The 15,465-nt window shown below is 40.0% G+C and overlaps 1 protein-coding gene across 6 annotated transcripts in view; it reads right to left on the bottom strand.

Annotated features, from left to right (window-relative positions):
- Positions 1–14,450, bottom strand: part of OCRL (OCRL inositol polyphosphate-5-phosphatase) — a 57,054-nt gene extending 42,604 nt beyond the window's left edge. For 2 of the 6 annotated variants that reach the window (XM_053201676.1, XM_053201677.1), the window contains exons 1-2: positions 7,000–7,274; positions 2,286–2,365 (exon numbers count right to left, since the gene is read on the bottom strand). In XM_053201676.1, the coding sequence (XP_053057651.1) occupies positions 2,286–2,365; positions 7,000–7,193 (274 nt within the window). In that variant the 5' untranslated portion in view covers positions 7,194–7,274. Of the gene's footprint in view, positions 1–2,285; positions 2,366–6,999; positions 7,276–7,340; positions 7,657–14,425 lie in introns of those variants that run through there. The other 4 variants (XM_027054195.2, XM_027054198.2, XM_053201679.1 and 1 more) reach the window with 4 other exon arrangements.
- Positions 14,451–15,465: the final 1,015 nt, after the last annotated feature.

Here is a 15,465-nt window from a genome sequence, read left to right as displayed (position 1 = left end):
AAGTCAAGAAAGTGACCCCAAAGGCCCAGAAGTGAATTATTTTCTTAACTTGGACCTAGTCTCTGAAAACTTCCAGCAATCTCCTTTCTTCAGCCTTTGCCATGTTTAGGATCAGAGAATACCTTCAGTTCTTTACCTTCAGGCTACAATTTAATACCTGGGTCAGGTCTACCACACCCAACAAGGAAGTATAAAACAGGGCAAAGCACAGTCTCTGTAGTTCAGAGCTCGGTTTTCTCCCCTCCCCCGGCTGTCCTGAACTTCTTTCCTTAGCTCCAGTGTCTAGATCCAACCCATCTCTTCCTCTCGGACTTCCCTGGATTTGGCCAACAGCACCTGTAAGACCCTCCTGGCTAGCTGAACTCTGGGTACTGACTCCTTAGGATTAGTCTGGATCTACCTTGGCCAGATGGAGTAGCCTCAGCCTTTTCTAACTCCTTCAGAAGCCCAGATTGTATATTTGGCTGCATTATTCAGTTACTACAGAAGCTATGGTAAGGAACTAAGTAGTCTAATATTAAAAAAATAGCCTCAATATCCTTACTAGCATGATGAATCAACAGACAATAGTGAATCAGGACATAGTACTTTAAGTTCCCCACTGTTCTTCAGTAACTTTAATTCCTTAAAACCCAAGTATTTATAGACTTATCAAAATGGATGCACAGGCTGGGAAACAAAGGATGTGAAAACTCAAGGAGGTAGCCATTCTAGATTTGTTATGGGGAACGACTATGTGTGCACACACATATTTTCTTAGATTCCAACCTAACAATCTACCTTATATTTCTTATTAAAAACAATACTAAGAGAAAGAGAGTTAAAGAGACTGTAGAAGTAGTACAAAAAGGTAGAGGGTTACTAGGATGCAAAAACCTAAAGTTGTGTTCTTTAGTTTTTCTCCTCCTTAAAGGGCTAGGTATGTAATAAAGGGTACTACCCCATGAAAAGTAAAGTGACCACAGCAACTTACTATGGCAGGCAAGTGCCTTGTTCAACATGTAACTCTCACACAGGTCAGGCTAAACGGCTATTTCACTCTTCTACACAATGTGGAGACTGTTGTTTTTAATTCTCAATACAATGTTGTCTTAAAAAGTCATACCCACTTAGTATTTCTACTTACAGGAATAAATCCTAATACGAGATGTGCCAGAAGATTTATGTACAGAGATATTCATCACATTACTATTTAAACTAGCAAAAAATAACTCAAATGTCAAACACGGGAATACTTACATTATAGGCTATTCATAAAATGGAATAGTACACTACCTATTTATAGCATGGAAAAGCACTCATAATATGATGGCATGCAGAACAGACAAAAAACTACATATAGTGTGAGTTCTGCCCACCCTGAAAGTTACATGTGTAAAAAAAAAAAAGGGAAAATGTTATGTGTTTGTTCCTGAAGGATAGGAATGTACTTATTTTCTGTATACTTTTCTGTTCTTTCCAAACTTCCTACAGTATACATATTACTTCTGTGATAAAAAAAAAAGTTCAATGTAGTTTAAAAAAGAATCCATGCAAGGTAAGATTCAAGTTTTTCAAGAAGCCACAGCTGATACAGAATGTTTCTTTCTGACAAAGCCAATGAACCTACTGGAAACATATTGCGTTTGTTCTCTAGTAATCAATTTTCCTTCTACAGCAATGTGAGACGACAGAAGCAACACTTCCCACACAAAGCTCCCAAATTTTGAGTCTCATTGTAGCAGATGAAACAACAGATTTTCTGTTCTCTGTCCCCAAATTTGAGGGCACGAAGCCAAATATGTCCTCTCTGGAGTATGATTCACCAACATCAAGGTCTGAGAATCATTACAATTGAGTGTAAGGTATTAAAATCTGGTAAGGCATGTTGCCAAATGTTTTAACTTCAAACAGTGTGGGGAGAAAGTACTGAATGTGTGTGAATCCAGTGACCTTGATACTTTACAACGAGCAGTGTATTTGTTAAACCAAGAATGTCATTTAAATCCACATAGAAGTCCATAAGCATAAAAGACTACCTACATAGGTAAGAGACTACATACATCTCTAACACCCAGCCAGGGAAGCAGGTGAGTCTATACATATTGCAGTATAGCCCTTCAGCACTCATAGACAAAGTATTTACCATGTTATCAATGGTAGCTTAGTAATGTTATCACTTTATGCAAAGACTAATACATTTCATTTTATGTGCAGTGACATATTTAAATATGTATGGTATTAGACAACGCAAGAACAACTAAGGAAAAACACTGTAAAGCTAGCTAGGCAATTAAAGCTAGTACCTTGAACGCATCTAAAGTGGCTATTTATAGGAATGATATCTTGAACATGCTGTTCCTTCTCGCGCAACTGGATTATTAACCTAGGAAACAGAAGAAGGCATCAACGAATGGCTACTGAAAAACCCAAACATTTAACAACAAAATATACTGCTGTGTTGTTACACAAATCTGGTCCATATTTATTAGACTTACTATATCTCATATTACTTACTATATCTCATATATTTCCTGGATCTGAGCATCATGACAGTGACATATCACTCGAGATCTAAGAGAATGTTAGTGACGATCAATATCTGAATACCCACACTGTCCTATGCCATAAAGAATATATAATAGTCTATGTCCTAAAAACAGCTTACAATCTCAAAAGCAAGGATTATAGTGCATACACCTTCAGAGTATGTATACTAGAGCAAAGAATAGCTAGGTGTGAATGCCATGAGGGCAGACTTATGATTGCATTTTCACCATAGTATTTCTAGCAACTATCACAGTGCTTGGCACATAGCAGTCACTCAAGTTTGCTGAATAAGTGAATTAGAAATTTCATAAATTAGCTTTCAGATTATATTCCTCTGGCTTTTACCAAAGAATGGCTCTATCTCTTCAAACGACTATACAGGTTCATGGAGAAGTAAGAAGAGGTGCCCAGCCAGCTGGATCAGTTAACATAACCTGTGACCAAGGCAGCAGATATCACAACCAGTGCCTTATATTCCTTGTGTTTTACTATGGTTTCCAACTTCATGCTGGTATTTCTAGGTAAACATAACTAATTTGGCCTCCCAGTATGAAATGAAGGACTTCTAAATTCCTAGGTACTCCTGAAATATTAATTTTCATTTACTGCTTATCCTTAGTGGCCCAGGATCAAGGTATGACCTATTGGTAAAACGACCATTCTGAACATCTCCTAGCTTCCCCAAATCAAGCAGTCTTCAGGTGGTTCTTTTTGCCAGGAATACTCTTCTATTCTTTCCGAGACCCAGCTCAAATATCATCTCCTCTTTGCAGCTTTTCCTAATTCCCCCAAGCAGAAGCAGTCCCCTTTGTTTGGTCCCATTTGTTTGCCCCTCTACTAGAGCATTTACACCCTTCATTGCAGTTATATTTATTTCCTTCATTGATTTGAGCTCCTTGAAAACAAAGACCCTATCATATTCAGTTTGCCTCCTGCCTAAGAGATGCTCAATAAATATTGGTTGAATCAATGAACCAGTTTCACTAAGCTATAAACAGAGATAAATTTCTAAATATAATTTGTTCAACCTGACATTAAAAAATGTCATTGTTTTGAAGGGCTTTATTTCTAGTTTGATGTCTTCTCAGGGGCTTGTTTTAGCTTTTTGAATTTTTTTCAAATGTATTAACTTTAAAGGAGATCACATGGGGAAAGGAATTGCTCAGATAGAACTAAGGGAAATAAAAGTATTAATGCTGGCTTGCTGCTCTGATTCTGCATGCCTAATCTGTAGGGGTTCATATTTTAAGGTGACTACAGGAATATGGGGCAGGCTCCTTTCAATGTGCAAAATTCATGAGTCAAGCAGAGTCCTATAAACCCAGATGGAGATCAGAAACTAGATAAAAAGCAAGAGTGAAGGAGGAAGAGCTTACTTTGGGGAAAATGAACACAAACCAATACAATCTCCAAGAAATGACTAAAAAGACAGTGTTTGATATTAGCAGTTAAAGCTTGAACTAGGTTGTACTGTTAAAAGCCCTCACAAAAGGGACAACATAGATGGACCTTGAGGGCATTATTCTAAGTGAAATAAGGTAGAAAAAGACAAATATCATATGATCTCACTTATATGTAGAATCTAAAAACAAAACAAAACCAAAAAACCAAAATCATAGATACAGAGGATAAGTGGTGGTTAGAGGTGGGGGGTAGGTGAAATGGATGGAGGGGGTCAAAAGGCTCAAACTTCCAGTTATAAAATAAATAAGTCATGGGGATGTAATGTATAGCATGGTGACTACAATAAATAATACTGTACTGTATATTTGAAAGGTGCTAAGAGAGTAGATCTCAAAAGTTCTCATCATAAGAAAAAAATCTGTAACTATGTATGGTGATGGATGTTAAGGAGCCTTACTGTGGTCGTTTCACAATATATACAAATATTGAATCATTGTGTTGTGCACTTGAAACTAATATATGTCAATTATATCTCAATTTAAAAATGCAACCTCCCCCCCAAAAATCCATCACAAAACAAAGATCAACTTGGAATTTAAGTCAATTCCACAATATCTACCATGTGTTAGTCACTAAATAAATTGTAGCAAGAATAGGGTTAAGAATAAGTATAAAAATTCTTCTGGAGTTCATGGCTGGCTCAGTCAGTAGAGCATACGACTCTTGGTCTCAGGGTCATGAGTTCAAGCTCCATATTGGGCATGGAGCCTACTTAAAAATTTTTTTTAAAAATTCTTCCTAAATGTAATCATTACTTTCAGAACAGAAAGATGAAAAATAATAGGTGTATGACAAAACAATGGAAATTAGAACTTGAGTGTTGTCAAACAGAAAAGAGTAACAAATTTTGAATGCAGACTCAGCATTATTCTAGGAAATACTTTGATTTGTTCAAGGAAGGTTAAAGATGAAACAGGTTGCATCATAATCCAGTCTCCTTGAAAAAAACCCTTATTTTCAATTGTAATTTTACTCTCTCAACTAAATTTCTCCTATTGACAGCAGGTTGACAGCAGGAACTACAGTACTAAATACTAAAACAGACTTCAAGTTCTAGAATAAAAAGACCAAAGGAAAAAAGTTGTGAAAAGAGCCCAAGTCAGAGAAGGTACCCATGAGACAAGAATGTGAGGATTATAGATGGTATGACAATAGTCAGTATCTCCAATAAATGATTTCAAAAGAAACTTCTCAAACGGTGTCATTCTGAAATGTTACATGTGTTCAAATCTCAGGTATGCTACTTCCTAACTATGAACAAGTGACTTAATCTCTCTGTGCCTCAATTTCTGTATCTAGAAAATGGGGGTGATGGTGATAATATCACAATTTCACAGTAACCCTGACATGAGGGTTAAATGAACTAATTCATGGAAAGTGCTCAGAAGAGTACCTGGCACACACCAAGCCAATTAAGTCTCAGTTGTTGCTATACCCCCTTAACTCAAACAGATATGGAACATAAAACTTTCATTTCTTTGTGGAGAGGACACAAATAGAGCTATCACTCCGAGTTTACTAGTTCTCCTACCACATGAGGCAAGATAGAATGAGGCATTCATCTCAAAGCCAGCTGCTCACTCCCCTATTAGCTAACTAGAGCTCCAACCCTATCAAACCAAGGAACCATATCTGAGGCTGTGGTCATCTCAACAATGTAGCTATTTTATTTAATCCTCAAAACATTGTTTTTACAGAAGAGGAAACCAAGATGTAAAAAATTTACTGATTTATTCAAGGGTCACATCTCTCCACCCCATTCTAGCCTTTGGAAGTGGCAGTGGTATTCCACTTTTAATTCACTTTTCTGTTGAATTTACTATTCAATTGGTCTTTCAGTGTTTGATGAAATCTGGGGAAAATAACATCAATTTACCACATCAACAGAACTGACCAAGCAGGACCTAAGGAAGAACCACTTCATAGGCCCTGCTGTTGTCCAGTTAGAGTGGCAGCAAGAGTCTCAAGAAAAGGGCAGGCTAGGTCAGTGGGAATTTCTTCTGTGTAAATTCGACAGCATAGACCCAGACTGAGTCTGTAAGATCTAAAAGCAGGGACCGAGAAAAATTGGCCGAATCCAATGTTGGGAGAAAGCAGGATTTAAAAATCACCGATTTTTAAACTCCGATGTCAGGAAACCAACAGAAGACCCAAGGGAGGTGAATTGGGCACAGAGCGATAGGGCCTATGCTATGTATGTAATGGTCACCGGATACTTTTAAGATGAGGCATTAGTGGAAAGGGAGTGAGATCAGCAGCTATAGTGATAGCTTATCAAAATAATCTTTTATTCAACCAGTCAACGGTATTTACTGAGCTCCTATATATGCAAGGCAGAATGGAAAGTAACACACACTGATACACTGCCAAATGCTGTTTATATTTCTATACGTTTCGTTACTTTTTCTAACAGTCAAGTCAATAAGTGAGGCAGTTACTGGCTTACACTAAACCATTACTGAATTAATGAATATGCCTGCAAGCAAGTGAAATAAGGGAGTAGGGCGACAGGAGGAACCAGTTGAATGGGTTAAGAAAAGGCACTTCTGTAAGGTTAACAATGCAGCTCTTCTACAACACTTTTACTTTTTGCAAACCGCTTTTGCATTTATTTATTATTCCACCAGTTGCAACTCCAAAGTCTATAAGGTAAGGCAGTTAATGTTTTCATTTGACCGATGAGGACACCAAGGCCCAGAAATCATTGTTGACTTGCCCAAGATTACACAACACATGCCAGTTGCAGAGGCAGGAACTAAAAACCCAGGCTTCCTGCTTCAACGCCCGCCTGTTGAGTCCTTCCACTGAGCCACACTGCCAGGAGCGACCTACCGGCTTGAGAGTTGGGGACAAAGCCCCATGGCTACAGCACTCACACTTCACACCTGGGCCTGAACCTGTTGCCCACGCTGCTTCAGTGGACGGAGAGTGGGCGGCTTGTCGCGGTTTGGGGTTAGGAGGTAATGGCAGGCTCCCCTCCTCCGTGGGAATCAGGTGGTTACTTACTCATATTGCCCGTTCCTTTGGGCTAGCGTCAGGAAGCAGGGCTCCCGGAGAGCACCCTTCATCTCCATACCCTCAACAGTATGTGGGCGACAGTCAAGGGTCTCCTCCAGAAGCGCGGCCGGGGAGGGGTGGCGCGGTGCGGGGTGGAGGGAGGCTCCCGCCCCTCTGCCCGCCCTCCTGGGTGCCCAAGGCATCGCCTCCCGCGCCGGCCCCCCTCCTCGGCTCGGCTCTGCCTCTGAGTCCGACCGACCACCCACCCCTCTGCCGCGTTCCGCAGTCCCTCCGACCCCCGCCCCTCCCGCCCTGCGCGACCTCCCCTCCCCCTTCCCTCTGGTGGATACGGCAAGGGGCTGGGCTCCGACCGGGAGCGGCGGCTCCATCCCGGCGGCCTCCGGGCTCAGTGGGGCTGCGGACTGCGGGCGGATCCCACCGCCCTTGGTTGCGCGCTGTTTGAGGAACAACTCCGCGCAGAGCACCGGGCACCGGGCGCCGGGCGCCGGGAGTCGGGAGTCGGGAGTCGGGAGCCGGGAGCCGAGCCGAGAACCGAGAGCCTGACCCGAGAGAGAGCGGCGCCTTGCGCCCCCGTCAGTTTTCCAGGCCGCCGCAGATTTCGCCCCCTGCGGCCAACCTGCGGAACTGCAGCGAGAGACCGACGGACGCGGGCGTCTCTACCAGGTCCAAGGAGGAGTGCGTTTTAAATGCTGCCTGTGACACCAGAGTTATTCTGTGGATTTTGAAGATTGCCACAGAAACAAAACACAGCCATACCTGTGGGAAAACTCAAATGTGTTGGGCCAATAGGACCCACATCATCCAGTAAAAAAAAATCCTTATTACAGTTAGAACGCGCCGTGTTGGTTAATTCTACCTCTCAGATGTTCTCCCCTTCCTCTTCTTCCTTCCACCACCGAAATCGTCGGACAAATCCTCAAAGCTCAGACCTTTGCTCTTCCTTTGCACCCCCTCCAGGTCATCTCTAAGCAGACAACGACCAAATACACTTCCCTTAGCTCAGACCCCTTGCCTAATACACCCCATCGTTAACACAATACTGGATGACAAAACTAACTCATTTCACACTGCCACTCAGGCTTGAAACTTCGAAGCCATATGCTTTCTTCCTCTCTCCTAATTTCTCTGTATCTAATCCGTCAACAAAGGTTATTAATATTTTCTTTGGAGTTACTTTCAGATTCCTTGTTTTCTCCCCATCTGTACCACCATTCACTTTGTTAGCTCTTGTGATATCTCCTTTGATCATTTTACTCTGTTGATAATCATAACAACATTCTTCTCAGAGTAATGTTTCAATTGTATTTTTTACTTGTTCAAGAATCTACACTGGACTAAATAGCAAGACTGATCTTAAATCTATAGTAATTAAAACAGTATGGAGTGGAGCTGTCAGAACAGAATACAGAGCCCCAAACAGACCCACACATATATGGAAAGTTGATATGCAACATATGTGGCATTTCAAATCAATGGGAGAAGAATGGATTATTCACTAAATGATGCTGGGACTCCTGATCATCACTATAGAAAATAATAAAACTAGATCCCTACCTCATACCATAGAGGAAAATTTCAATCCCATGTTGATTCAAGATCCAAATGTGAAAAAGCAAAATTTTACAGCTTTCCGAAGAAAATAGGAGAATATCTTTATGAGCTGGGAATAGGGAATGAGAATGGCTCTTTAAGACACTAGATAGTGCAAACAATAAAGGAATCAATAGATACATTTAACTACATTAAATTTCAAAATGCATGTGCTTCAAGACAACATAAACATGTTAAAAGACAAGCCACATAACTGGGAGAAGATATTTTTGATGCATATAACTGACAAAGGATAACCTATGAAGTTCTACACTTCTACTTGTCATCATCTTACCTATTTCTCTCCCACCACACTCTGCAACTCACTCTGCTTAGTCACACTGCTCCTTGTTATTCCTAGAACTTTCTAGGCACACTATTGCTTCAGGGCCTTTGCACTTGCTGTTTACTCTGCCTGGCCTCTCACCTCCTTTGGGTCTTTGTTCAAATGACACATTCTCAGTGAGGCCTTCCTAGACATCTTCATTTAACATTGCAATTCAACAATCTCCTTATCCATTTCTACTGAAACATGCAGCTTCATTCATCTTCCACATTCATTTTTCCCCCCATAGGATTCATCACTATCCATTATCCTATATTTTACTTATTGATCTTGTTTATTGTTTACCTTCCTCCACGAGAATATAAGTTCCATGAGGGCAGAGATTTTGTCTGTTTTGTTCATAATTGCATTCCCAGCACCTACAACCATTCTTGGAACAAAGTATACACTAGAAAAATATTGATTAAAGTAATGAATGGTGTTCAGAATGTATAAGAACTGCTATAAATCAGTGAGAAAAAGAAAGAAACCTGGTAGAAAAATTGACAAAATATATGAATAAGCAATTCATAGTCAAAGAAACCCAAATGGCCAATAAAGACAAGAAAGGAAGTTTCACTTCATTACTATTCAGAGAAATTGAAAATTGAAGCAATGAGATAGCATTTCACAACCATTGGTTTGGCAAAATTTGAAAATTCACATCACACCAGGGCGCCAGGATGGCTCAGTTGGTTGAGCATCCGGCTCTTGATTTAAGCTCATGTCATGATCCCAGGGTCATGGAGACTGCTTAGAATTCTCTCTCTCTCCCTCTGCCCCTCTCCCCTGCTCATTCTCTCCCTCTCTCTCTCTCTCTCTCTCTCTCTCTCTTCCTTTGCCCCTCTGCCCCACTTGCACTCACAAGTGCTCTCTCTCCCTTTCTAAAATAAAACAAATTAGAGGTTGGGAAAAAATGGAAATATATTGAGGTGAGGTCACTAAAAACTGTGGTCTCTCACAGGGGAGACAATGACTTTCTCCCAAAAAAAAAAAAATAGTAAGTGGATGTTGTAATAGTAATACCAAAAATAATCCTCGTGGCTAATGTTGAATGCTCATGTGACAATCTCCACATGGATTTACATACATACTTTCATTTAATCCTCACTAAATCCCTGTAAAGTGGTAATATTATTGTTTCCATTTTAAAGGTGAGAAAAATGAGACTCAGAGAAGTTTAGCAGCTTTCCCATTAACTAGTAAATGTCAGAATCAAGATTCAAAGTTAATGTTAGTCTGACTCTGAAGTTGGAACTTTTTTTTTAAAGTAGGCCTCATGCCCAATGCAGAGCCCAATAGGGGGCTTGAACTCACGACCTCAAGATCAAGACCTGAGCTGAGACCAAGAGTCACCTGCTCAACTGACTGAGCCATGCAGGCACCCCAGAGTTGGAACTTTTTAACCAAACACATTATGCTGTTCGTTCAATATTAACAGTATTAACAGTAAGTGTTTATTTAGAACCCTCTATGTGCCAGGCATTATGGTAACTTCCCTACCTGTGTTATCGCATTTAATTTGATGAAACTGGAGTTGAGAGAGAGAGTTTGAGACTTGAATAAGGTGGAGAAGGAGGGAACAGCCACAGTTGGAGAGTGACAGTGAATCCAGAAAAATTAATAAAGTGTTTAGGGTCAACAGAGAAAGCCCAATTGGAGGAAGATGACATGAATTTCTATGGTGGTCCAAATCAGCACGGGTCTGTAACTTTCTGTAGCAATGCTTGGCAGATTTTGAAAAGTGGGAGTAGTAAAAATATACCAATAAGGTGCATTAAGCTTGGGAATTAGTATAGCAGGCAAAGCAGTAGGTCATGGGGTGAGGGAGTTTAAAGTGGTAGTTGGGATGCATTGAAATAGCTTATTCTGGAGTCAAAGTTAAGTAAAGGTATGTATCCCCTCAGCCTAAAACCAGCAGAGAGAATGAAGGCAAGCTTGACGAATGCAATCATTCCCTATTTTTTTAGGATCACTTCAGGGACTATGCTTACTTAGATGCTTCTGTATATGTTAAGTAATTTTTGTAAGTTGGCTAAAATCATTATTTTAGCCACAACCACCTTCTGACTTAGCTACAGTTGTTAATGATATCATTGTTTAGTCACCCAAGTTTGAAACTTCAGATTTATTGCTGAACCGTGTTTCCCTTTCATCTATCATATCCAATAACTCAAGTTTTGTCAGTTCTATAGCAAATTCCTTAGTGTATATCTCTGATCATTCTCACCTATCATCATCAGATGGCATTGTGCCTAACTAAATAAAGGTCTTACAGCCTATACTTGTATTTAGATGCAAGAGACATCCAATGCAAAGAGTTAAATGGCTGTGGAACAAAATTTAAATAAGTGAAACTCTAGTGGGGCACCTGGGTGGCTCAGTTGGTTAAGCATCCAACTTCGGCTCAGGTCATGATCTCACAGCTCATGGGTTCGAGCCCTGTGTCAGGCTCCATGCTGACAGCTCAGAGCCTGGAGCCTGCTTCAGATTCTGTGTCTCCCTCTCTCTCTGCCCCTCCACTGCTCACACTCTCTCTGTCTCTCAATAATAAACATTAAAAAAATTAAATGAAACTCTAGCTTCAAGAAAACATGAGTCTCACCACCTTCACCACCACCACAAATATACACAGACAACACACATGCACACCATATATGTACAACATACACACACACACACAATTAAATTGGTGCTCAGTGCCTATCTTTTATACATTAGACTACTGTAACTAAGAGCTTAGAACTTACAGGCTTTTTAGAGACAAAATTTAAAAAGTGAGATCTTAAGAAAAGAATATAAAATACTAAAAAAAAAATGAGAAAACTTATAAATAATTATTTAATTAAATGGCTACAAAATATAACATATCAAGTTCATTATTACATTTTCTTTTTTATTTTTTTAAAGTTTACTTATGTATCTTGAGAGAGAGAAAGAGAGGCAAGCACGCAAGCATGAGTGTGAGTGGGGGAGGGGTGGAGAGAGGGAGAAAGAGAATCTGAAGCAGGGCTTCAGGGACTCTATCTCTGGAGCCATGAGATCCTGACCTGAGCCAAAATTGAGAGTCAGACATTTAACTAACTGAGCCACCCAGGCACCCCAATTTTCTATTTATTAAAAAATCCACTGTCTTTAAAAACAATTTCTGGGTTGGATCTTCTCACTTCTCAAGAATTTCCAATATGCATAATAATTATGGAGAAATCACAGCCATTATAAATTAAATTAGTTATGCACAGACAAATAATTCCAAAGCAGAATTACAAAAGCCCTTTCAAAAATTTATAACAAAAATATAAATATTTAATGCAAGATGTGGATGCATTTTAATATGTTTAATATGATGCTGGCTGAAGCCTTCACAAGTGAGAGAGCTTAGGGCCTGCAAAGGCAGAAACAGGCCTGCCTAACATAGATGAGGCTGGGGAGGATTTCACATAGGTGAGTCAGCAGCCAGAGGCTGAAAGGCAGGCTGAACAGAGGTATAAATGATTCACTGATTTTTAAATCACTGCTAGTTGAAAAGCTTCACTTTTCATATACACAAATCCAACATAGATCTGGCTTTCCATACAAAGTGGCATAAAGAAGAGCTCATTTTTATTTACAGATTTCCATTTGTACTTTTCATTTCTTTTAGAATTTGGTACTTGCTGCTTTATTCCCACCCTAGCTAATTTCTTCATTTCCTTCTGCCTCCACCCCTATTTCTTTCTGCTAGGTCAGGCTCTCCTTTCTGTTTCAAGAATCCCATAGCCAGGTCTGGCATTGTCCAGGCCTACTTTCCTTCTGGAGATGCTGAACTGAAAGAATATAGAGTTAGCCTGGCATTTAAGGCCCCAAGGATTCTGTGCTGAACATATCTTGCCAGTTACTTCCCAAGACCACTCTTTATAAACCTTATGCTCTACCCAGCGTTTCTCTTAAGAACTGAACATGTGCAGTGGTTAGTGGCAATCAGACTGGTGTGCTCATGATTCAGGTACTCCATTGATAATTCAGCTGAATACTGCTAACTTGTCATCTCGGTCTTAACCTTTATAGAGTGTTAATTTTTTTTAATGGTCACAAGCTGGTTAATATATACCCACAAAGAATTAGAGAGATGTTGATGTTGAAACACAGACTGTAAAAATGATAAAAATTCTACAAATTCTTGAGGTGATAATCATCGGACCCATAAGTTGCATTTATCTGATCAAAATTCTTACATGGCACGTAAAGATTTCTCTAGTACATACTTCAAAAACCTGAAAAGAGAAAATAGGGTTATGACTAAATTCAACTTTTTTTTGTCTATTTGTGATATTTAATCCACTGTGGGGGCGCCTGCTGGCTCAATTGGTAGAGCATGCAACTCTTAATCTCAGGGTCATGAGTTCAAGCCCCATGTTGGGCATGGAGCCCACTATGAAAAAAATCTACACTGTGATAGATCTAGTGGGATGATCTATGAGCATTACTTAAGCTCCCTTCTATCCTCAACCCTGTGACCCTTCTCGAGGCAGGCAGTGACACATAAGACTGGTCTCACCTCCAACACAGGTATCATGAAAGAAGGACAGAACATTCTCTTGGTTTTTAGGTTATTGTTTTATGCCTCAGTCCAGGGTGTAAGACAGATTTAGGAAGAATACTTGCTGGGGAAGATATGTTATGTTACTCACCCCATTACTCTACCCTAGTGGATAAAAGCCTCAGAACTGAGAAGAGGAAGGCAAGTAGGAAAAGGGAACTTAGAAGATGGGATCTTGTGGTCATGATGAGAGGAAGCAGCGTTTGGTAGCAGTAGGGACTGTGTCATTAGAGGCCTGATGGGGAGTTAGCTGCCTTAATGAATGGCAGTAGGGATGGATAAGAGGGTGACTGTATATCCCAGGGAAGGATGGTGCAGAATATATCAAGAGCCCTAGAAGTAGACACCTCCTCCCACCACTGCTATTTCAGTCTTGCATAAACTCTAGAGTTCCAAATCAACGTGAGAGTAAAGAAGGGAAGAGGTAACTCCTAAATCTGATTGAGTTTAACATGAAATGATACACACACACACACACACACACACGCACACACACACACACACACACACAGCAATGAATTGACTCAGTTTACGGGGACAAGGCTAGATTGTTTTCTGCTCTCAGGAAGAATGGTGCCTCTAGAAAGAAATTAAGTCTAAATATAGGCAGTGTAAGCTCAAGAACCTTTTCTCTCTTGCTATGGCTGTGTACCTAGCACCTAGCACCTAGCACCTAGCACGGTAGCTATTTGATAGGTATCTGTGGAACATATAATTATCCCTTGAAGAAAATAATGCATGATTTAGAATTTTCCTAATGGTGTTAAGCATCAAAACAAGTTGTGAAATGCTGCTTTAATCAATTTGACTATTTAATTTCTTGATCACATGGTACGATTTCCATCTCATTAATGTTGTCTTTTCCCCAACCTCCTCTGCAACTATACCTGCTGGAATATTCTCTGTTCTTCAATGCTCACCTCAAATGGTCCTTCCTCTTGAAGCTCTTCTCCTGTCACCCCTCAGCTGGAAAAGAATGCTCCCTCTTCTGAACAACAGTGTCTCTGTGTACCTCTTATAGAACTTCTTGGAACTTTTCAAGGTCTATCTTGTATAATATTGTTACAGAACGAATAAGCACATGATGAGCTCTGATGTTTCTTATCTTTACTCTCCCACCACCTCCTCAGCATTTTATTGTTATACTTTTTCAAGTAAATCGTTTACAAAACATTTATTTATATTTTTCCATAGTATGCCTATTTTTTCCTTCTTTTGATGAACATAAAATATATATGTACAGCTTAACAAATGATTATAAAGTGAATGCCCATGTAACCTCTAGCCAGGTCAAGAAATCAAACATCATTGGGGTGCCTCTTGATCTCGGGGCCGACGGTTCAAGTTCCAGATTGAGTGTAGAAATTACTTAAAAATAAAGTCTTTAATAGAAAAAGAAAAGAAAGCAAACATTGTTAGCATTTTGGAAGACACCCCTCAACCTGATACCTCTCTTTCTGACCACCTCTTCTTCTTCCACCCAGAATTAAACCAGGGCTGGTACTGGCTCTGGGCTGATGGCTCAGAGCCTGGAGCCTGTTTCCGATTCTGTGTCTCCCTCTCTCTCTGCCCCTCCCCCGTTCATGCTCTGTCTCTCTCTGTCCCAAAAATAAATAAACGTTGAAGAAAAAAAAAAAAAAACCAGGGCTGGTACTGAGCCAGGATAATCTGATGAGGCATAAAAGCTTCTGTCTGTTTGGATTAGTCAAGGTTTGTATCTTACCAGTTGTTTAAATTTTTGAGGATCATCCCTGTACATAGCCACTGTCTTGACTTCTATGATAATCATTTAGTTGCTTTTCTTTACAGTTTTACCCCTTGCAGATGCAGCCATAAATATCTTTGCCTGTTTTTGAAATTTATATAAATGACATAACAGTATGCACTATTTCATGTCTTGCTCATTTCACTCAATATTATGTCATGCATGTATCTGTATGTAGCTGTCATTTTCACTGAT

Source organism: Acinonyx jubatus, chromosome X, assembly GCF_027475565.1.
Source record: "Acinonyx jubatus isolate Ajub_Pintada_27869175 chromosome X, VMU_Ajub_asm_v1.0, whole genome shotgun sequence".
Lineage (NCBI taxonomy): Eukaryota > Metazoa > Chordata > Mammalia > Carnivora > Felidae > Acinonyx > Acinonyx jubatus.
Note: the sequence above shows the minus strand (reverse complement) of the source record. Positions and strands in the feature narration are given on the sequence as shown.